Source organism: Pipra filicauda, unplaced genomic scaffold (assembly GCF_003945595.2).
Source record: "Pipra filicauda isolate LSUMZ 115617 unplaced genomic scaffold, ASM394559v2 scaffold205_size1947385_pilon, whole genome shotgun sequence".
Classification (NCBI taxonomy): Eukaryota; Metazoa; Chordata; class Aves; order Passeriformes; family Pipridae; genus Pipra; species Pipra filicauda.
Window position 1 is genome coordinate 892268 of NW_024104316.1, and position 22422 is coordinate 914689.

Here is a 22422-nt window from a genome sequence, read left to right on the forward strand (position 1 = left end):
AAGGCACAGGCTGCCGACCCCAGTGCCCGGTGCTGCCCCTGGTGTCCCAGTCCCAGTATCCTGTCATCCTGGTGTCCCAGTATCCTGTCATCCCAATGTCCCACTATCCCGTTATCCCACTATCCTGTTATCCCGGTGTCCTGTTATCCTGGTGTCCCATTATCCCAGTGTCCTGGTATCCTTGTGTCCCGTTATCATGGTATCCCACTATCCTGTTATCCCTGTATCCCGTTATCCCAGTATCCTGGTGTCCTGCTATCCCAGTGTCCCGTTATCCCTATATCTCTGTATCCCTGTATCCTCTTATCCCTGTATCTCTGTATCCCGCTACCCCTGTATCCCTGTACCCCTGTATCCCATTATCTCTATATCCTGCTATCCCAGCTATCCCTGTATCCCGCTATCCCTGTTATCCCTGTATCCCACTGTTATCCCTATATCCTTGTATCCCTATATCCCGCTATCCCTGTATCCCTCTATCCCTGTATCCCTCTGTCCCTGTATCCCTATATCCCATTATCCCTGTATCCTGCTATCCCTGTATCCCACTGTTATCCCTGTATCCCTGTATCCCTATATCCCTCTATCCCCGTTATCCCTATATCCCTGTACCCCTCTATCCCTCTATCCCCATTATCCCTATATCCCTGTACCCCTGTACCCCTGTATCCCACTGTTATCCCTGTATCCCTGTATCCCTATATCCCTGTACCGCTGTACCCCTGTATCCCACTGTTATCCCCGTATCCCGTTATCCCTGTACCCCTGTACCCCTGTACCCCTGTATCCCACTGTTATCCCCGTACCCCTGTACCCCGTTACCCCTGTATCCCACTGTTATCCCCGTATCCCTGTACCCCGTACCCCTGTACCCCTGTTATCCCCGTATCCCTGTACCCCGTTACCCCTGTATCCCACTGTTATCCCCGTATCCCGTTATCCCCGTACCCCTGTATCCCACTGTTATCCCCGTATCCCGTTATCCCCGTACCCCTGTATCCCACTGTTATCCCCGTATCCCGCTCTCCCGCTGCCCCCCGTGCCCGGCCGGTGTCCCGGGGCGGCGGCGCCCCCTGGCGGCGGCGGGCGGCGCGGCGGCGGCGGGTATAAAAGGCGGCGACGGGCGGCGACGGGATCGGGAGCGGCGGGATCGGGAGCGGGATCGGGAGCGGGATGGCCGGCCCGCAGCAGGCCCCGCACCTCCACCTGGCCGAGCTCACCGCCTCCCAGTTCCTCGACGTCTGGCGGCACTTCGACGCGGACGGTCAGTCCCGGGGCGCGGGGGGCCACTTCGCCCCCCAAAAAACCGGCGGGGAGGGCACGGGGCTGAGCATCCCCGGGGGAGCGGGGCGGGAGAGTGGGGGGGCGGTGGACAGTCCCTGGACATCCCGGAGGAGAGGATAGAGTCTCCATCGCCGCAGCCCGGGGATAACGGAGAGCCCCCGGGATAGAGAGATCTCAGGATGGAGAGCCCCCGGAGCAATGGAGAGCCCCCGGGATAGAGAGACCTCAGGATGCAGAGTCTCCGGGGTGATGGAGAGCCCTTGGGGCTCAGCCCCGTCGGTTGAAGCTCCGGGATCGGGAAGGAGATCCCCAGGACCTCCCCGTCGGGAAAGGAGGGGGAGCCCCAGAACCGGACTCCACCGGGAGCCCCCAGCCCATGGGACGCTGAGCCTGGAGTGCCCTGGGGCTCCTTGGCACGTCCCCCGAATGCCCTGAGAGCTGGGGTTCGCTCAGGGCTGCTCCCACCTCTGGGTGCTGCTCTGGGGGTCCTGCCCTTTCCGGGGTGCCCCCTCCCTGCCCAGTGCCCACCCTCGGCCCCCTCTATCCCCACACCTCGGCAGTGCCCCATCCTTGGCACATGGAGAGAGGGGAGCAGCGGGGCCACCCCCTTGCCAGGGGCGACAGAGCGGGTGTCCCACTCCCTGAGCGGGCTGAGGAACGATCGCCCCGTGTCTGGAGTGCTCTGTCCCTCCCCGCCTGCTCCCCAGCCCCGCAAAACCTCTGCCCAGGGATGTTGTGCCAAACGACCGTGTGCACTACGGGGATGTCACCTTCCCATGGAATCACAGCTGGGCAGGACACCCCTGTTCCCACCACTGCCAGCCCCAGAAAGGGGGGAAATGCAAAAAGCAGCATCATTTTTTGAGAAAATAGTTTCTTTCAGCGCTGCAGTGCTGTGAAGGAGGCTCAGCCCGCTGGGAAGAGCAGCCCAGGGGAAAGCTCCTGCCCTTCGCTGGGTCTCCTGTTCCTGCAGAGAGGTTTGGGGACCAAAACCCTCCTGGGAACTGCGTCACGCAGCCTCCTCGGCTGTGCTGCTGGAGCTGGAGCTCAGCTTGCTCCGGCTGCACCATCAGGGTCCCCCCTGCAGCCCCGCAGCACTGGGGACACGGGCATGAGCCCCTGTCACCACTGGAGCTGGCACTGGATCACCACCAAGGGGTTGGGAAGGTGGCACCCCACAGCTCCTGGTGTGGGTGTCCAGCTGCCTCCCTGCAGCGCATCCTGCTGCGCCCTTGGATGTGCTCTGTCATCTCCAAAACACAGCGGTGGGCACGGATCCAGCTTGGCCTGCGGCCCCCGGGCAGGGCAAGGCTACCGGGCTGCGGCTGTGCCCGGGAGAGGAGGGACTCGGGCGTCAGGGAAGAAGGTGGCCTTGACAAGGACGATGCTCAGCCGCACCAAGTGGGAGCTCCAACAGCCCCAGCAGCTTCCCTCTGCCTATGGAGGGACGTGGGGTTCATTCCCCTGTGGATGGGATTACTTCATCCAAGCTCATCCCTGCACTTAAACCCCTCCAATGGGGCTTCCATCCCTTGAGCCACTTCCCCTCAAGGCTCTTCATGCCCCAGAGATGTCCTCTTGGATGTCTTTGATGTCCTCTCTTTGCCAGTCACAGCTGCCCCGAGGCTCCGAAGTGCAGCCGCATGGACCGGCCACGGCTCTCCGGAGGGGATTTTCCATGATATTCCACACCCTGCTGTTCTGCGGACATGGATCACACTTGTCCAAGCTGCTGCTTGGGGGAAGCCAAGCTGTTGGCCATGGCTTTTCTTGGCCCTTTTCTCTTTCCCAGCTCAAAACTTTTGCTGATTTTTTCCTTTTTTTCCAACTGAATTTGGAGGAGCTTGGGGTTCTCCTGAGCCTGCAAAAGCAAAGCCCCTGGGAAGAGCAGTGGGATACCAAGCACCTCAGCGGCTCACAGCGGCACCCCAATATCGCCCAAGCCCCTCATCCCCTCCTGGGAAGGATGCTGCTGATCCATCGGGTTGTGGTCACCAAAGAGGAGGGTCCTCTGGGACTTTCCCAGGTGTTCCAAGCTGGGATGTGGATGGGTTATTCCCAGCCACTGTGTTGCAGCAGGGAGAAGATGCTGCTGGGGAGCCCGCAGGTGATGATGCCGAAGGCGGTGCGGAACAGGGCGCTGTGGTCCCAAGCCTCCCGAGGCTGAAATGTGGAGCAGTTTTGGGGGGAATGCCCACAAGGAAGAGCCCTGGCTATCCCTCAGCCAGGCACTTCAGAGGGAAGGGCAGCATCCCTCAGCTGTGCCCAGATGTTGGTGGGAGGGAGCGTTTCTGGCAGGGAGGTGGCACCTTGCCTGGCAGCACCATGGAGCCAGTGTCCTCTGCTGTCCCCACCCTGCTGCTTTGAGGCAGAGTGGCCACCCCCTAAAGCCACCAAGGGCCAGTGCCATGTGTGGCTGGGCCCCAGCTGAGCCATCCTGCCACCGAGCACCCCACAGGCAGGGCAGGGCTGTGGATATCCCAGGTTCTGGAAGAACCACATCTCAGCACAGATAGCAGCAAGGGGCACAGGGGACACGGGACAGGGACCTTTTGGAGCTCCCGAGTGGGAGAGATCAGCACTGCGCTGACCCCTTCACTTCCTGCTGGTCCTGCTGATCCTGCTGGGGCTGATCCTGTGCCCGGGGGCATGGGGGAGATGCTGTGCCAGGTGCCTTGTGTCTGCTCCCCATTTGCCCTCACAGCCCCCACAGTGTGTTGAGAAGAGCCAGGCCTGGTTTGGGAAACGCTCGGACAGGATGGGGAGGTTGATTTAAACCATTTGGTTGGAGCATCAGATACAGAAAATGCAGCAAAGACTAAGATGGACAAAGTCCCCAGTGCCCTGCAAGTGGGTGCAGGGGACAAGTCCAGGGCTATGTGTCACCTGGGCAAATTTGGGCATTGCCAGTTTATGTAACACTCAGTGTCGGCATTGGCTGGTGTTTCTTTGCTGCCACAGTCGCCCTGGAGCCGTGTTCTGGTGCGGAGGGAGCAAGCACTGTGTCCCCTGGGAGCATCCATCCCTCTCCTCCTGCCCTCCAACATGGGGCAATTCTTATTGCATTTTTTTCCTTCCCCAGGAAATGGCTACATCGAAGGCAAAGAGCTGGAAAACTTCTTCCAGGAGCTGGAAAGTGCGAGGAAAGGGGCGGGCGTGGTAAGGGCGTCTCCTAGTTTTGCTCCCTCTTTCCTCGGTTCCTTCCTGCCCAAAGATTCAGACTCATGCCAGCCCCATCTCCTTTGGGAATGGCACTGATGAGCGGGACCAGGTCTCCTCTGGGAGGGAAGGGGGAGGAAATGCTCCCATCCCCTCTCTCCTTGCTGGCAGGACTTAAAGAAGGACAACTTGGCCGACAAGATGAAGGAGTTCATGCACAAGTACGACAAAAATTCAGACGGCAAAATCGAGATGGCAGAGGTGAGTGGTGCTGGACCTGACCAACCCCCGGGGTGCTCATGTTCCCCCCCGATGTTCGTGTTTCCCCCTGATGTTTGTGTTCCTTCCCTGATGCTCCTGTTCCCTGCAGCTGGCCCAGATCCTGCCCACGGAGGAGAATTTCCTGCTGTGTTTCCGCCAGCACGTGGGGTCCAGCTCAGAGTTCATGGAGGTGAGCGGGACAGGCTGTGCTGGGGCTCCCCATGGGATTCCATCCTCAGTGCCCAGCTCCACCATGGAACAACAACTGGGAGCTGAAATTGCCCAAACTTCCCCCAGTCTCCCCCAAACTCCTGGCATTAACTCAGGACTGGGAGGCACTGCCAGTCTGGGGGGAGAGTGGGGTGTGGTGAGTTTTCCCAGTCCTCAGCACCTCTTGGGCACCCCTCAGGATGGTCAGGTGTCTCATCCCACCCTCTGGGCGAGGTAAGCTGCGAGGATTTGGGGTTGTTCTATAAATTCCCCCTCATAGCTGGTCCACAGTACCCAAGGAATGTGCTCGTGTGTGTTATGGAAGCCAACACTGCTCTGGGCCACCCCACAACCTCACCATGCCCTTGCATGGGGTGAACCCAGGGAGGTGGGAGAGAAATTGTGGACAGGGAACAAAACACGGCTGGGGGTGGAGAGGAATGTGCAGAGTCCTGGGGAGTGGGGAGGTTGTGCTTGGAAAATGAACCCCAGGTGAAGGCGATGGCTGAAATAAGAGCACGCTGTGGCATGGGGGGGGGGGGGGTAAGCTGGCACTATTGTTTAATTGGGGGATGCAGTTAAATGTTATTAAATATTAAAGCCTGGCCTTGCATACCGGCACGAGGACAATAGTGCTTGAACTCTTGGCATGGGGCTGGACAAAAGCACCCAGCCCCAAGGGAGAGCGTGTGGCACCGGCGAGGAGGTGGGAGCTGTGAGGTGACCCCTCTCCATTAGGGTGGTGGTGGGGATGCTCCCAGCGAGGGGTTATGGAGGACACACACATGTCAGGAGGGGAAGGGGGGCACAAGCTCACACTCCCACACTCAGGGTTCACGGTGGTCCCTCTGCAGGCTTGGCGCAGGTACGACACCGACCGCAGCGGCTACATCGAGGCCAACGAGCTCAAGGTGGGCTGCGGGCACGGGGTGGGCTGAGCTGGGTCCTCGCCAGTGGGACATTCCCACTGGGAGAGTTGGGGACAGGGACAGCCAGCAAAGCCCTCTCCTCCCAGGGTTTCCTGTCGGACCTGCTGAAGAAGGCGAACCGGCCCTACGACGAGCCCAAGCTGCAGGAGTACACACAGACCATCGTAAGTGGGACCCGTGGGACCGTTCCCCCCCTGCCAGGGTCTCACCACCCCGTGGCAGGTGGGACACAGGGGAGGGGGAGACAGTGGGTGAGTGGGTGCTGCTCCTGTCCCCACAGCTGCGGATGTTTGACATGAATGGCGACGGGAAGCTGGGCCTCTCCGAGATGTCCCGGTAAGGTCACGGGTGGTGAGAGGGAAGCAGTGGGGAGGCAAAGACACACCTGAAATGCCTGTGTCTAGGAAGAGTCTGCTCCAGCTTCCAAGGGAAAAAAACTGCTTTCCTATTTAATTTGCCTATTTTTTTTTTGAGCAAGAAGTCATTGTGGTTTAATAAGTGTATTTTCCTGGCTGCTTCCCGCTCTTCCCCGCCCTTCTTGTTTTTCAGACTTTTGCCTGTGCAAGAAAACTTCCTGCTGAAATTTCAGGTAAAATAATAATAATAATAATAATAATAATAATAATTATAATAATAACAACTCGTTCCTATTGCTTACACCTCCATCCCCTCCCTCACGGCCTGGTGTCCCTTGCCACTTTCCAGGGGATGAAGCTGTCCTCGGAGGAGTTCAATGCCATCTTTGCCTTCTATGACAAGGTAGGGAGACGGCTCCCGGGAGACATCCCCAAATAAATATAACTTGGGAAAAAATATCCCAAAATCACGTGTTTTTGGATGGGTCAATGCCCCCTGCACCTATGTCCAAGGGGGAATTGTGGGGCTTGTGTCCTTCCTGCTGCTGATGTCCCTCCCTCATTACCCAGGATGGAAACGGTTTCATTGATGAGAATGAGCTGGATGCGCTTTTGAAAGACCTCTATGAGAAGAATAAGAAAGTAAGTAGGGGGACAGAGCCTGGCTGCCACCCCCAGAGCCCCCCAGTTCCTCCTCCCCTCTCCCAGCAGCATCTTCCACCCCGCTGTGTCCATGTTCCATGGGGACCAGGTGAGATGCTGGTCCTGACCCTGCCTCCTCATGGGAAGCTGCACAGGAGCCGGGGGGGGGATGTGTAATCCCAGCCTGAGGATGCTCCCCGGGGAGAAACGGGGTGCCCACCCCCACTGCTCCCCCCATGCCTTGCAGGAGATGAACATCCAGCAGCTCACCAACTACAGGAAGAGCATCATGAACCTCTCCGACGGGGGCAAACTGTACCGCAAGGAACTGGAGATGGTGCTCTGCAACGAGCCCCCCATGTAGGACCCCCCCGGACACACGCCCCGCGCTCCTCCTCCCCCAAAGCAAGCACAACAGGGGAGCCCCCATCACTGCAGTGCTTCCCCACCAGCTCTTGCGTTTGCTGTAGGTCGCTAAAATCCCATTTGGGGGGGGAAAACTCTTATTTTTTTTTTACCCATCTGCCTGGTTTGTTTAATTATATGTTTGTTTTTTTTTGGGGGAGGGGGAGGGTGTTGTTTTCGTTCCTTTGGTCTCTTCTTGCGTTTTTATCATTTACCAAAGAACAGTTTACTAATAAATTCAAGTACTGCTAGACTGGAGTCCCTATTTCTCCATCCCATTGTGGGCTGGGGGGTGGCAGGGACAGGGGGGACCTCCCCTATATCCTGATCCCAGTGGGGATGTGGCTTCTTGGTGGAGGAGGGAGATGGAGCTTTTGGGAAAGCCCCTGTGGAATGGAAGGGCATTGGGAAATCCCTGGGGAGCAGAGTGCAGGCAGGCTGTGGGCACTGGTGTCCCAGCACAGCACACATCCCAGTACATCCCAGTACCTCTGAATACCTCCCAGTTACCCCTCCCAGACCCTCCCAAACCCTCTGGGCTCTCCCAAGGGTTGTTTTCCCCCCTTCCAGTTTTGGAAACCGGTGCCAGGGTGACGATGCTTGTGGAGTCTCAGTGCCACCTTTCCCAGCAGTGTGTGCAGGGGACACCCCAGTTCCCCCCCACCTTCCCAGTGCCCTGACACCAGGGTGGGTGCTGGGAATGAGCACGAGGTGCTGGTTTCAACACTGAGCCCCCCAAGGGGGGGTGTGGAGGGGTGGGGGGGGGAACTGGGCGGGGCAGCCCCTGTACTGTCCAGTACAGCCCAGTTCAGCCCTGTATAGCCCAGTGTGGTGCAGGGCAGTTCCATATGGACATGAACAGCCCAGTATGACCCTGTACAGCCCATTTTGGCCCAGTAAGACCCCACACAGCCCAGTATGGTGCAGTACAGAGCAACACAGTCCTGTATGGACCAGTGCAGCCCTGTACAGCCCAGTGTGGTACAGTGCAGCCAAGTGCAGCCCCATACAGCCCAGTATGGCCCCATACAGTCCTACACAGCCCTGTACAGCTCCCTATGGCCAAGCACAGATCAGTATGTCCCAGTACAGCCCTACATGACTCCTCATGGCCCAGTACAGCCTTGGGCAGCCCAGTATGGTGCAGTACAGTCCTGCATGGCTCAGTAGAGCCCAGTGTGGCCCAGTAGCACCCTGTACAGACCTGTAGGGCCTCATATGATGCTGTACAGTCCTATATGGCAAAGCACAGCCCAGTACAGCCCTTTACAGCTCCATATTGCCCTGAACAACCCTGTACGTCTTGGTACAGCCCAGTACAGCCCAGTGCAGTCCTGTAGGGCCAAGTACAGCCCCATACAGCCTAGCATGGCCCAATACAGCCCCGTACAGCTCCGTATGGCCAAGTACAGCCCCATATGGCCCTGTAGAGTTCATTATGGTGTGTTACAGTCCTGTATAACCCAGTGTGGCCCAACACTGCCCTGTGCAGACCTGTATGGCTCCATACGGTGCTGAACAGTTCTGTACAGCTGAACCACAGTGCTGTACAGCCTAGTGTGGTACAGTACTGTCCTAGCACGGCCGAGTACAGCCTGGCACACACAGGATGGCCCAGTACAACCTAGTATGGCTCACTGTGTCCCAGTCAAGTCCTCCATATCCCAACGAAGCCCAGCACATCCCCGCACATCCTAGCACAGCCCGCACAGCCCCGCACAGCCCTGTACAGCCCCGCACATCACAGCACAGCCCGCACATCCTAGCACAGCCCTGTATAACCCCGCACAGCCCCGCACAGCCCCGCACAGCCCCGCACATCCCCTCACATCGCAGCCCCGAGCGGGCGGGGGCCGGTGCGGTTGCAATGACCGTTCCGGCCGCCAGGGGGCAGCGCCGGCGGTGCCCGGCGGTGGGCGGCGCATGCGCGGGGCGGGGCGCTCGGCCGGCGCTCGCAGTGTGAGGTGTGAGCCGCCCGCCGCCGTCCCGCCGTCACCGCCGCCATGGCGCTCCTGCACAGCCGCCGGCTCCTCGCCGCCCCGCGCCTCGCCGCCGCCGCCTCCCGCGCCAGGTGAGGGCTGAGGGGCGGCTCGGCCCCCGGAGCTGCCCGCCGGTGCCGTTGGCGGAGGGGTTTCCCCGCTGGGAGGCCGCGGGGAGCGGGTCCCTCCGCGCGGCCCGCGGGTGACGCCGCGCTGGGAGAAGGGGGTTGGCGGCGGGACGGACCGCGCGCGGATTGGCTGGGGAGGGGGCCTCTCGCGCTCCGATTGGCTGGGGCGGGGGGCTCTCACGCTCTGATTGGCTGCGGCGCGGCCCGGCGCCCCCCGCCTGCCCTTGAGGCACCGCCGTGGAGGGCGCGTGGGCACCGGGTACCGGGGAGCCCCCGGAACGGGGGGGAGGCTCTGCCCCGAATAACGGGACTGGGGCCGCCCTGTGCCCTGAGAAACGCGGCGGGGGGGGACTCTGTGTCTTGAGCAGCGGCGTTGGGATGTTGCTCGTGCTGTGCACTGAAGCTGCAGGGCACGAGTGATGTGGTCGATGAGAGGCCGGACACGGGCCGGCCGTGTGCGCTCGCAGCCCAGAAACCGACTGTGTGTGTGTGTCCTGGGCTGGACCAAAGGCAGCGTGGGCAGCGGGGAAAGGGAGGGGATTCTGCCCCTCTGCTCTGCTGAGACCCCGCCTGCAGCGCTGTGTGCAGCTCTGGGACCCCAGCACAGGAGGGACACGGACCTGTTGGAGCGAGTCCAGGGGAGGCCACAAACATGATTAGAGGGCTGGAGCACCTTTCCTATGAGGGAAGGCTGAGAGAGTTGGGGTTGTTCAGCCTGGAGAAGGGGAGGCTTTGGACTGACCTAATTGTGGCCTTCCGGTGCCTAAAGGGGCTCCAAGAGAGCTGGAGAGGGACTTTTGACAAGGGCATGGGTGACAGGACAAGGGGGAAGGGCTTTAAATGGACAGAGTGCAGGGCTAGATTGGACATTAGGAAGAAATTCTTCCCTCTGAGTATGGTGAGGTTCTCTGGCACAGGTTGGCCAGAGAAATTCTGGCTGCCCCATCCCTGAAAGTGTTCAAGGCCGGGTTGGGTGGGGCTTGGAGCAACCTGGTCCAGTGGAAGGTGTCAGGGGGTTGGACGAGATTATCTTTAAGGTCTTTTCTGACCCAAAGCATTCCAGGATTCTGTGTGCTGTGAAATGGGCATACGGTGCAGCAGGTCTGCAGTGACCCCGTGACCCATGGAATGCAAACAGTGCTGGCTGTGCTAGAGCTGTGCCCTCAGGCTACAAATCCTGGCGTGAGGGCGTTTCTGTTCGGGCCAGTCCTGCACTGGCAGCTCTGGATGCCACTATCTCTGGTCAGCAGAGTTGGATGGAAGGATACAGGGTGCAGCTGGAGCCGTGTGAAGAGCCCAGAACAGCTCCACTAAGTACAGCTGACCTGAGAGCACAGGGCTGGGAACACCACTTGGACCAGGCATCCAAGAAGCAGAGTGTGCAGAGGGATCTGGGCAAGGCCTTGCTGCTCTCCAGAGCCCTTCAACTCTTGGCCCACACTGGCTGGGAAAGCTTTAAGAAAGTTTCCAGCCCATGTCAGAGCAGGAAAGCAGTGAGGTGTTTTAAATCCCCATTCCAGCAGATAAAGAGGGCTATTAGATATTGATTAATGCTTGTGAGACAAATGCTCCCTGTCCCTCTCCTTCTGAGGCAGCCTTCTGGCTCTCCTCAGAAGGGATGGAAGAGCAGCTATCTAGAGTTTGTGTTTTGTGCCCATGGACTGTGAAAGGTATTGGAGCCCCCTGGCATTAGCTTTGTTTTTCCAAAGCTTGTTATACAGCAAACTATAAATTACCAAGTTGAATTGAGGACACCCAAGAGACACAGACCATCCCTTTTGTAAGCAAAGTGCCTTGTGCACAGCCCCCGTTATTCCTGTTCAGGAATAGAGAGTGCCTTGTTATGCAACAAGGAATGCCAGTGATTAGCAGTTTCTGTTTCCTTATCTTCAGCAACATAACTGGTGGTGCTCAAGCTGTTACCATTACTCGGTGCTGAGTATGCTCCTTCTGAAATCAGGACAAAGATAAAGAGAGAGGAAATGGTTAAAATGGCTCCCTTGGCACACAAATGCTAATTAAGGTGATAACTCAGTCTGCTGCTCTGATGTCACAAGACAGCTATTTCAATGCTTTTCTTGGTGGGAAGCTTCCCTGCAGCTCTCTGTGGCGAGAATGTTTAGGCTTGAAAGGCCTTGTAGTAGCCAGCAGCCTGTTGGCATTGTTGGTGTGTAAATATTTGCTTTAGCTGTGGTATCTGGACAGCCTGACAGCCTTTGGCCCCTCTGCTCTGCTCTAGCTTGCAGAACTGCTGTGGGGACTCTGGCAGAGGCTCTGAAATCCAGTATCTGATGTATCTGTATCCCAGGGAACCTGGGCTGGCCACTCCACAGTGGAAACCTTCACTGGGCTTGTAAACACTTGCTCTCCCGGCTTGGCTTGAGTCCTTAAGCACCTCTTGGGTCTGTGCCATAAGTTCAACAGAAGTTTTTGAAAGGCATTGCTGTTTTGTGGAGTTCCTGTTGCATTCCCCCCCCCTCTGTCCCACTACACTTGCAGCTGTGCATTAAACTGGCTCAGAAGACCAGTCTGGCTGAAGAGAACAGAGACTACTTGGACCAGCTTTGATGAGCATCTAAACTGTGACTCTGCCTTCTGTGTTGAAGTTCTGTAGCTTGAGAATGTGCTTGCTTTGGCTTTCATTGAGTATTCCCTCGGGTAGCTCAGCCCCAGCTTAAATTTACCTCTGGTTAGTTTTCTTCACTGAAATACCTCTAGCCTGGCAGAGATGTGCAGTTTATAGCTTTGACCTTTATTCAAGACCTTTATTCTTCTAATTGCTCAAAATAAAATATAGGGCAGTGCAGGGACAACAACAGTACCATGGGGTAGCAGTGTATGAGGGTTTGTAGCCTCAGATCCCTAGTAGACCTCTTTTCCCAAACCCCTTTGGGAAGGCCTTGCCTCTGTGATCTCTTTAGTATCCTGATGTGTTGGGACAACTCAGCCTGGACTTTTTTCTCCTGTCTCCTGGCAAGCTCACCACCCTGGAAACAGCTTTGGCCTTCACCTGGAAACCTTCAGGCTGAGAACAAGAAAATCAGTCCTAAACCTACCCTTTGGGTGCCTTAAGCCAACAGGAAAACCGGCTCAGAACTAAAGTACTTAACTCTCTGGAGTGCTGTAGCTTAGGTAAATGCCCCCAGGATCAGCATTAATTGCAGTATGTTAGAACCCAGTGACCTGCTTAAGTCTTTGCAGGATCGGGACCTAAATACCCCAAACTCTGTAAGCTGCTTGGGGAAAAGCCCAGCAGAAAGGAGGTGCCATCACCACTTCCAAAGCAGCAGCTCTTTAAAATACATGGCCAGGCTCCTGCAGCCCTCCATACCAAAATAATCCTAAAGCAGGTAAATTGCAGAGGGACAAACTCCTACGCAGTGTTTCTCTCTTCCCTTGCCCCTCCATTTGCCAGGAAGGCACTGGGAGAGCTTTTTCCAAAGCAGCATTGCATGCTGCCTGAACCTGCAGCAGGTTTCTGCCCTGACTGCCCCCTTGATGAGGGGTTGATTCCCCAGGTCACTCCCTCCCTACTGGCTGCAGCCCCTGTCCCTCTCTGGAGGGTGTGTGTTGCTGGCATGATTGACTCATCCCCCTTTCGAAGCTGATCCTATACTTAAGAGGTAATTAAGACCAGTTAGTGGTCTAAAAAATCGTTAAGGGCATCTTCCATTTTTAAACTACCTGAGGTGGCTCTGCCTTCTACGTGTTTACTGCCCTTTTTTCCACAGACCTATCGAGAGAAGAAACAGAGGCTTTTTATTTGGAAATACTGTGCTGATGGGAAGAGCAATTTATCTGAAGAAGGAAAAAGATGTTTAGGGCTCCATGACATTCAATCTACATACACGAGACACTGCAAAGTATGTTTATGTAAAGTGGGTCTCGATTGACCTAAACCAGGGACAGAATAAAGATGATTTTGTGAGTTCTCCTGATCATGTTAGAGCTTCCTCAACCCGCCTGGCCCTGCTGCCCACAGACCTGTATCTGCCTACAGAGTCTGCACTGAGCACTCAGCAGCAGGTCTGGCTGCCCCTGAGCTGGCTCCAGGCTGCCTGCATTGCCTGGGGCAGAATCCAGCCCCAGGACAGCATTCCCAAGTTGGGAAAGGTTGTTATCTTCAGGTGAGGTGGCCTTTTGTGGGCTGCAGAGTTTAGTAAAGCTGATATGCCTCCCTGACTTTGTATTTCTCCTTCAGTAATCAGGAGTCCTGCCCCAGAGGAGATAAACCCAATCTACTCTTTGTTCCCCACTGAGCTCTGGGGCCTGGGTAGGCACCGGTGTGGTGCCATGAGTCTGGATGCTCAGAGCTGGGTGGAGTTGCCTTTATTAACCCAGCCTTCGGGAGGGGGCTGGGACAGCCACAGCCTCTGGCAGGCAGGTTAAAAACCACCACATCGCTGCTCCTGCACTGTCTGCAGGCCTGCAGAGCCTGGACGTGGGACTGGGCAGAGGCTGTGGCCGAAGGAAATAACAGGTTTCTTTTTATAGCCTGGTCTAGTCTGCCCTTGACATTAAGAGAGCCTCTCCATCTCGGGGTGTGCTGCCAACAGGGCAGAGGCAGGTGGTTTGTTGTGCTGGGGGAGCAGGGCACAAAGCTCCTCCTTGACAGCAGGAGAAGGGACTTGTCACCCTGGGAAGAAAATGTCCTCTGCCATTTCCAGGAAAACAGTATTTGGCTACAAGAAATGAGGAAGAGTTTGTAGGGCAGGAAATAGAAATATCTCTATTAGGTCAGCCAATGTTGTGGGAAAAGTAGATTAGTTTTCACACATTAGAGCCCCTCCGGGAGTTTGGAAGAAGCTCCATATTCATGTTTTGTGCAATTGCCTGGCTCTGGCCAACATTCCCTGGAGGGTACTAACCTATGCAATCCCACCTGTGAGCTCTGGGCACTTGTCCAGAGCATAAGAGTTCAAGGTTTCTGTTTCCTGGACTCTTTGTGGTGTCAGCAGGAAAAGCAAACAGGGCCATTTCGACACGCTAATGACTGGGAGGGAGTCAGGTATCTTCAGCCACAGTGAACTGAGGCTCTTTGTCCGTTCTGCAACGTAAAATGCAGAGCCAGATCATGGAGCATAAAGGGGTTGGTTTGGTTTTTTCCCCTCTGGATAATTCTCTTAACATTACTTGTCCCTTTTTCAGTGGTTTAAAGACGAGATTTCCCTGAAGGTTTCTCTCTACTCGTGTTGCTGTACGTCTCTGCCCAGTTCTCTAGGCTAATTCTTAGCTGCTGCTTTTTCCCTTTAGCTCATGGTGGGCCCACGTGGAGATGGGTCCCCCCGACCCCATCCTGGGGGTGACAGAAGCTTTCAAGCGCGACACCAACTCCAAGAAGATGAACCTGGGTGTGGGGGCGTACCGGGATGACAACGGGAAGCCCTATGTCCTGAACTGTGTCCGCAAGGTGAGCCGGGTGCTGGCCAGGGCCAGGTGTCAGGGAGGGGGAAAGCCGCTGAGCAAGGCTTGTCTGTCGGTCCTTAAAATAAACTTTGTCACTAACAGAGCAGGAAATGTTCCTGGATGTCTCCTAATGCTTTTGAGGCATGACAGAGCCGTTAGGTAGTAGGGGACAAAACAGGAAATACATGTCCTGTTCCCATTCGGGTAACCCTTAACTAATTGCTGACTTGCACAACCCCTCCAATACACCTGTCCTTTCAACTTGAAGGTGTTTCTTGAATAGGCTGATGTTCCCTGGGCCACCCAACATGGGAGGAAAGACCTGATATTGTCCCCTTAATGGATTAGTCTTAGAAATTCTGTTGAGCCGATGTTACCAATTTCTCCATAAGCCAGTCTAAAACTCCAGCCCAGGGAACAGAGTGTGGACATTGCCCTGAGGGGATTATGGGGTCTTTCAGGGCTGTCAGGGTAGAAATAGGCTGTTAAATATTTGGCAGCTGACACACACACTGATTGGCTGATCTCCTTGGAGCTGGGGGGGTGTGTTGTCCATGTGTCTCACCAGTGGGGGGTTTAAAGTCATCCTTTGCCCTCCCTCTCCCCGTGTACTGGGTCACAACCAGAAGGCCTTGTTGGTGTTGCAGGGACAGTTTCCTGGTGGTGTGTGACTGCTGCCAGGGTCTGTCCCACTCTCAGCATGATGAGGCCAGGCAAAAGGCTTGCTACCCTGCCTGGTCCAGGCATGTCACCTGTATAGACATAATATCTGTCTTTCAGTAACGCTCAAGACTCACCTTCCTGCATGACACTTCCTGCTTGGGCAGAGAAATGTATGTCCTTGTGCAGCACCACTGACTTTTAATGGGCTGGAAGCGGTGCTCTCCTCTGGTGTTGGGTGTCCTGGCTCTGCTGTACTGGCACTGGCACCCACTGAGGGCTCTGGTGGCTGCTGGGCACCACATCCCCTGGTACAAGCAGGATTTCATCTGAGATGTTTACTGCTGCCCTTTGCTTGGATTGAGCCCTGAACAGAAACTCCTGTAAACCAACTTTTGCCCCTTTTGAGCAAGCAGAAAGTGCAGAGAAGTGACCTCAAGCTGCCCACTGTCCTCCCCACGGGGATGCCTTCTGTGCTGAATGTGTGTCCTCTCTTCCAGGCTGAGGCCATGATAGCATCCAAGAAGATGGACAAGGAGTACTTGCCCATTGGGGGACTGGCAGATTTCACCCGGGCATCCGCAGAGCTGGCCCTGGGTGAAAACAGCGAGGTCATAAAGAGCGGCCGGGTAAGGAGGGGCTGGGGCACGGCGGGTACTGATGGCTCTGAGCTGTGGGCTGGCTGGGCCCAAGGCTAACTGTGAGGCTGGGGTGGAACAGCCCTGTCCCAGGAAGGGATTTAACCTTGCCAGGGCGCCCAAATCCCTGCCCTGCAACTGGAGCTGCTGAGCCTCGCAACCCCTCCATCCCTTGTCCCTGTTTTGGTGTGCTGATATAGGGACTGTACTTCCCCGTATCCTAACGGGGCTGCTCACACTCAGGTATCTCTTTCTTCCCTTGCAGTACGTCACTGTGCAGGGCATTTCTGGGACCGGATCTCTGCGGATTGGAGCCAACTTTTTGGTGAGTCCTTGGCCAGTGGGGGAAGGAAAGGACGTATTTTGACCAGAGCTGAATCTCTAGGGTCTTCTAACTGCCTGAATCTATTCAACCTGTTTGAACACTCTGTCTTTTCTCTTGACCAGGACCGGTTCTTCAAGCCTAGCCGTCATGTGTACCTACCCAAGCCGTCCTGGGGCAATCACACCCCCATTTTCCGTGATGCTGGCATGCAGCTTCAGTCTTACCGCTACTACGACCCCAAGACGTGCAGCCTTGACTTCTCTGGAGCCATAGATGACATTTCTGTGAGTTGCCTTCCATGCCTGGAAGCAGGGAGGTGATGTGGGGAGATGGATGATGATCTTACTTTACCCTAAATATGATCCCACATGAAGCTGTGTCAGGGAGGGTTTAGGCTGGGTATTAGGGGCTGGGTATTAGGAAGAGGTTCTTCACCCAGAGGGTGGTTGGGGCACTGGAACAGGCTCCCCAGGGAAGTAGTCATGGCACCAAGCCTGCCAGAGTTCAAGGAGCATTTGGACAACTTGTGCACAGGGTGTGATTCTTGGGGTTGTCCTGTGCAGGGCCAGGAGTTGGACTCAGTGATCCTTGTGGTGGGTCCTTTCCAACTCAGGATATTCTATCCTACAATGCTTGAAGGCACTAAATCAAGTCTGGAACCCTTGCAGAGCTCATCTAAGCTGTCTAGGGCATGAGTCTCATCTCTGCTGCTGAGGAGAGCGCTCAGGTACCATTAATAATTCATTTTCTGTAATGTTTTCCTTAGAAAATTCCAGAGAAGAGCATCATCCTCTTGCATGCCTGTGCTCACAACCCCACTGGGGTGGATCCCCGGCAGGAGCAATGGAAGGAGTTGGCAGCAGTAGTGAAGGTGAGCAGTGTCCCAGGGGTACTGTACCATTCCTGGGGAAACCACAACTGGCCTTTCATGGGTGGCACCTGGTCTTCGCTTTGGTAAAGGTTACTCCCTTCCCTGAAGCCAAGATGGGTGTCATGTTCCTGACAGGAGCCAGACAAATGCACCCATCGGGCTTCTGGCTGACCATGAGACTTTCTGCTGGCACCTTCCCAGGAGCTGGGACAAGGATACCTGAAAGGAGAGCAGGGTTGAAAGAGTGATCTGTGATCGCTGGAGTGGAGCTCCCAGTGTTGGTGTATTCAAAATGCTGCAAGGTCTTTCATGTGCCCAGTGTCTCCTCACAAGCTTCAGCTGGAAACAGGCAGGGACAGGTTCTACCCTGTCCTCCTCCTCCCTGCTGCTCACTCAAGCTGTAGCCAGAGAAATTTGGCTTGGGGATGCCTTAGTAGTGTCCTGAGAACTGGTAGATATCAAAGTGGCCTCTGTGGCCCCCAGAAGGCTGTAGGTCTCCTGACTGAAGGGCACTGTGGCTGGGTTATCTGCCTGGAGGAACTGGAAGGGCAGGCACCTGCCTAGAGAGTTCCCAGGTGGTTTCCTGGAAACTGATAATACAGAAGACACTGAAATAGAATATTTTATTACTGCTGAATCCATTTGTGCCTCCTGTGCCAGACTGCACATCCCATAAATGCACTGGAGGGTTTTTAGCTGCTGTTTTGATGTGTGGTGGGCAGCTGCAGGTTTTGGGCTGCTTCCCCTGTGGCAAAGGAAGGGGAGTGCCTCTCCTGGAGGAGAATGGTTGCAGGCGGGCAGGCCGCTGCCTGTGTAGCTCTTTTCACCCTGCTGCCCTGCTCCCTGGAGGGGTGCTCAGCTCCCATGACACTCTCTCCCCTCTTTACTGGCAGAAACGAAACCTCCTTGTGTACTTTGACATGGCCTACCAGGGCTTTGCCAGCGGGGACATCAACCGGGACGCCTGGGCCGTGCGGCACTTCATCGAGCAGGGCATCAACATCGTCCTCGCGCAGTCCTTCGCTAAGAACATGGGGCTCTACGGTGAGGGGGCCTGGAAGGGCTTTCATCCAGGCTGCTGGAGGCACCCCGGTGCCTCTGGGGTTTAGCAGCCAGTGTCTTCCTGCTGCCTGTGTTCATCCTGCTGTACTGGGTGGGGATAACCCGCTGGAGACCCTTCTAGAGAACAGAGATCCACTAAAGCTGTGTGGCGTTGGGTGTCACAGTATAAGAAGGATATAGAGCTTTTAGAGAGCATCCAAAGGACAAAGGGCAAGGGGTCTAGAGGGGAAGCCATACAAGGAGCAGCTGAGGGCACTTGGCTTGTTCAGGCTGGGGGAGACTGAGGGCAGAGCTCATCACAGGCTGCAGCTTCTCACAAGGGGCAGCACTGATCACTGGTCACTGTGTTCTCTGTGACCAGTGACAGGACCCGAGGGAACGGCTGGAGCTGTGCCAGGAGAGGTTTAGATTTGATATTAGGAAAAAAGGTCTTTACCCAGAGGGTGGTTGGGCACTGGAATGGGCTCCCCAGGGAAACAGTCACAGCACCAAGCCTGACAGAGTTTGAGTGTTTGGGCAGTGCTCTCAGGTGTGATTCTTGGTGTTCTGTGCAGGGCCAGGAGCTGGACTCGATGATCCTTGTGGTGGGTCCCTTCCAACTCGGAGTATTCTATGATTCTCTTTCAGGAGAGCGTGCGGGCGCCTTCACAGTGGTCTGCAGCGACGCAGAGGAAGCCAAGAGGGTCGAGTCACAGCTGAAGATCCTCATCCGTCCCATGTACTCCAACCCACCCATGAACGGAGCCCGCATTGCCTCTACGATCCTGAACACCCCTGACCTGCGGAAGGAGTGGTAAGAAGGAACCTGTAATGCTCACAACAGTGAGGTGTGAGTCTCTTTGTGGCAGCCCTGTGCTGTGCTTATTGCCTGCTGCTGTCACAGGCAGCTCTTAGCTTCAGGAACAGTCAGAACCATGTGCCACCCCTTTTCACTGGAGAAATCCCTGCTCATGTCCTGGCATCAGCTGGTATTGGTCTAGCTTGATACAAACAGGTTTTCCTTGTGTTACCAAGGCAGAAAACACTGTAAAGGAGGGATAAAGCTCCCCTGGGATTAAGGGCTGCAGGAGCTGCCTATCCAAGAAGCACAAAAGTCTGACTGAAACGCTGCAGCCACGTAGTGTCTCTCACATGGGGGAAATGGAAGCATAAGCCCCCTGGGAATAAGACCAGGAATGTAACCCTCATGCCCTAAGCCTGCTTCCTGGCAGCCTGGGCTGTTCTCCCAGGTCCTCGGTGTCGGGTCCCTACCAGCAGCTGGCCTGGCAGAACAAAGGCTGGCAGTGTGCTGTGGCCTCGCTGGGGGCTGTGTTCTTTTGGCAGCCTGATGCTTGTGCCTGATCCAGGGCCCAGCAGAGACATCTCCTAGCTGTGTTGCCTTGGAGCAGGGCCTGTCTGCCTGTGCTGGAAGCTGCCCCTGCACTCTGGGTTTATCTGTAGATACTTTACGTGGGTTTGGGCAGGGCTGCCGTGAGGCATCCTGCTGAGCTGTGGCTTTCAGACATGAGAAATGCCTACACTCTGGGAGTAGTGTCCCACACTATGAAACAAATACATAGCAGTCGGCTTCAGGTATCAGGAGAAAGAAGCAGCTCCCCAGCTGGAGCTACATCTTCATGTTCCCTGGTCTTTGCTCGTCTGCATCCCCGTATGAGGCCCCTCGAGGTGGAGAGGTCGATTCCCAGTAGCTGGGGTGGGAAGAGCAGTGTTGGGGTGTTCCAGCCCTGCTCTGAGCGGTTCCTTGGTTGGCTCCTCAGGCTGGTGGAGGTGAAGAGCATGGCTGACCGGATCATCAGCATGCGGAATCAGCTGGTGTCCAACCTCAAGAAGGAGGGATCCTCCCGCAACTGGCAGCACATCACTGACCAGATTGGCATGTTTTGCTTCACAGGGCTGAAACCTGACCAGGTAAACGCAATTCCTGTGGTCTCAAAGTGTCCTTTGCGTCCTTATCAGTAAGTTTTTGACTGCAGGTGCCAAGCTGGGTAAATTTGCACTCTGCTGGCAGAGCAGAGGTTGGCCTGTGGTTAACTCTGCTCTTTCCCCCCAGGTGGATCGGCTGACGAAGGAGTTCTCCATCTACATGACAAAGGATGGACGCATCTCTGTGGCAGGAGTTTCATCAGGCAACGTAGGTTACCTGGCTCATGCCATCCATCAAGTCACAAAGTAAAGACAAAGGTGTGCCCTGGAGCTGGTGGCTTTCCCTTCCCCACCAGTCAAAGATGGGGAGGGAAAAGAAACAAGCAGAATACTTCCAGCCACAGCACTTGAAGCCGCCGCTGAATGTATCTTGTAGATGAGTTGTTGTAGAAGCCTAGTCAAATCCTCCCTGCGTTGTGGAGCAGGGACATCATTGCTGGCTCCTGCTCGTCACAGCTGCTCTTCCCTTCTGTCCATCCTTTCTCCATCAGCCCCAGCACCCTTCTGCGCTGGAGGAAGCAAAGGCTTAGCCGTGCCATCCTACTGGCGTAGGCACCAAAGGCTTCCCCACACTCGTTTTCCCATGAGGAGGCTTTGGGAGGCTGTTGGCTGCTTGCCCGAGTGGCAGCGGGCAGGGAGCTGGGTGGGCTGAGTGGGAAGGCTGCTCCAGTGCACTGCTCCGACCTCCTCAGCCAGTCCCTGCTGCCAGCAGGCTCCATCCTCCTCCATCCTCCCAGCCTGGGGCTGGGCAGCACCAAAGCTGTCCTCTGACAACCAGCTCTGAGGACTTCTGACTACCAAACTCTGCTCCATCGATGGCTTCGCTCTTTCCATCTGGGACTCTCCTCTCAGGTGTAATTCACAGTGGCATCGGTGTGTGGGGCAGTGCCCTCCTCTAAACCTGCCTGGTTCTCCTGACTTCACTCTTGTACCCTGAGGTGAAACCATTTCTCATTCCCCCCCAGTAAGAACCACCTCTGGAAACTGCTCTCTGGTGCTCTCTGCCTCACCCCATTCCTGCCCTAAGCCCAGCAGTCCAGCCCTGTACCTCCAGTTGCCCTCCCTTCAGTCTTTGTGTGTGTCCCAAAGCCCTAAGCCAAGAGGTTGGTCCTGCTGTGTGTCCCCCCTCATGTGGGGTGCCCCTCTCATCTGCTCTGTTCAACCACATTTCTGGTGACACCAGAAAACACAAAAGCTCCTGAGGGAAGTCTGAGGGGAGAACTGAGTGTCCCCGAGGTCCTGTGACTCACTGGACTCTGATTTTTAATCCAAATAAACTGGTGCATGGCTATGTTGAGCTGGGGACTTCATCCTGTCATTGTGCAGCTGGATCCTGTCCCTTCCATGCACCAAACATTCCCTTTTGGTGACGTGCCAGCACCTGGGGTCTTGTAGGGCCAGTGAAACCCTGATCTGAGAATCCCACATGGAGAGAGGGCAGTTCCCACCAGTGTGCTACAAGACCACAGGGGTGTGTGAGCTGAGGTCCCAGGTGGGAGTTGGTGTCGTGGAGCTGAAATTGAAGCCTGCAGGGTTGAACGTAGATGTTGCTGGGGAGAGGACAAGTTCCCAAAGACTTCCTGCCTTGGGACATGGGGCTAACCCCTGCCACTGGAGCACGACGGGGTTTCTCCTTGGGGTTTCTCCTTGCGGCAGCCCAAGGTGCCTCCCGAGGCAGACCCGGGGGCATTACCTCTGCATCTACATGAGCTTTCTCCATCTGCTGGCACCTTTCCCCTCTGCAGCCATACCAGGGTATTTAGTAGAGCAGTCGTCATTTCTCATTCCTGCCCAGGGCAGCCGTGTGCCCCTTGGGAGCTGGCAAGGACCGGTCTAGTGCACCTCTCCCAGTCCAGCGCGCGTTGTTGGCAGGCTGGAGCCTCCCGCCGCTCCCTGACAGCGGGTTTGCACTTCCACGCCTCTTGTTTACTGGCCCGGTGCCCACAGCCGCTGCTTGCTGTCCTTTGTGCAATAAACCGCTTTCCGTGCTGCTGCCGTGGGTGCTGCCCTCGGCGCTGCGGGTTCCTGTGCTGTGGTTCCCCGGTTCTGCGTGGCTCCGGAGCTGCCTCCTCCTGCCCTTTTACTCTACCTGGGGTCTTTCTCCCGCCCGTTCCCTGTACAATAAAAGCACCCTGGAGCACAGCCCTGTCTGTCGCCCTCTCCTTGCCGCGGGTCCCCGCGCGG

General features: G+C 56.1%; 2 protein-coding genes across 2 annotated transcripts; both read left to right on the forward strand.

The window, feature by feature from the left end:
* The first annotated feature begins 1126 nt into the window (after window positions 1-1126).
* On the forward strand, window positions 1127-7499 carry CALB2 (calbindin 2). The gene is made up of 11 exons (XM_027716170.2): window positions 1127-1264; window positions 4367-4443; window positions 4615-4704; window positions 4814-4894; window positions 5769-5825; window positions 5930-6007; window positions 6124-6179; window positions 6393-6432; window positions 6549-6602; window positions 6770-6841; window positions 7089-7499. Exons 1-11 carry the CDS (start codon window positions 1174-1176, stop codon window positions 7203-7205), a joined length of 813 nt encoding a protein of 270 aa, XP_027571971.1. The 5' UTR covers window positions 1127-1173; the 3' UTR covers window positions 7206-7499.
* Window positions 7500-9218: 1719 nt separating this feature from the next.
* GOT2 (glutamic-oxaloacetic transaminase 2) lies at window positions 9219-22380 on the forward strand. Its single transcript, XM_027716046.2, has 10 exons — window positions 9219-9317; window positions 14607-14763; window positions 15920-16048; window positions 16323-16382; window positions 16505-16666; window positions 17149-17253; window positions 18147-18297; window positions 18943-19108; window positions 20073-20223; window positions 20366-22380. The coding sequence occupies exons 1-10, from the start codon at window positions 9250-9252 to the stop codon at window positions 20486-20488; spliced, it is 1272 nt and encodes a 423-aa protein (XP_027571847.1). The 5' UTR covers window positions 9219-9249; the 3' UTR covers window positions 20489-22380.
* Window positions 22381-22422: the final 42 nt, after the last annotated feature.

Bases quoted from the DNA above. Each gene is read 5' to 3' on its own strand.
- CALB2 (XM_027716170.2), top strand. From the start codon at position 1,174: ATGGCCGGCCCGCAGCAGGCCCCGCACCTCCACCTGGCCGAGCTCACC. The intron at 4,895-5,768 runs GTGAGCGGGACA...GTCCCTCTGCAG, and splicing joins CCAGCTCAGAGTTCATGGAG to GCTTGGCGCAGGTACGACAC. The intron at 5,826-5,929 runs GTGGGCTGCGGG...CTCTCCTCCCAG, and splicing joins TCGAGGCCAACGAGCTCAAG to GGTTTCCTGTCGGACCTGCT.
- GOT2 (XM_027716046.2), top strand. From the start codon at position 9,250: ATGGCGCTCCTGCACAGCCGCCGGCTCCTCGCCGCCCCGCGCCTCGCC. The intron at 9,318-14,606 runs GTGAGGGCTGAG...TTTTCCCTTTAG, and splicing joins GCCGCCGCCTCCCGCGCCAG to CTCATGGTGGGCCCACGTGG. The intron at 16,667-17,148 runs GTGAGTTGCCTT...TGTTTTCCTTAG, and splicing joins GAGCCATAGATGACATTTCT to AAAATTCCAGAGAAGAGCAT.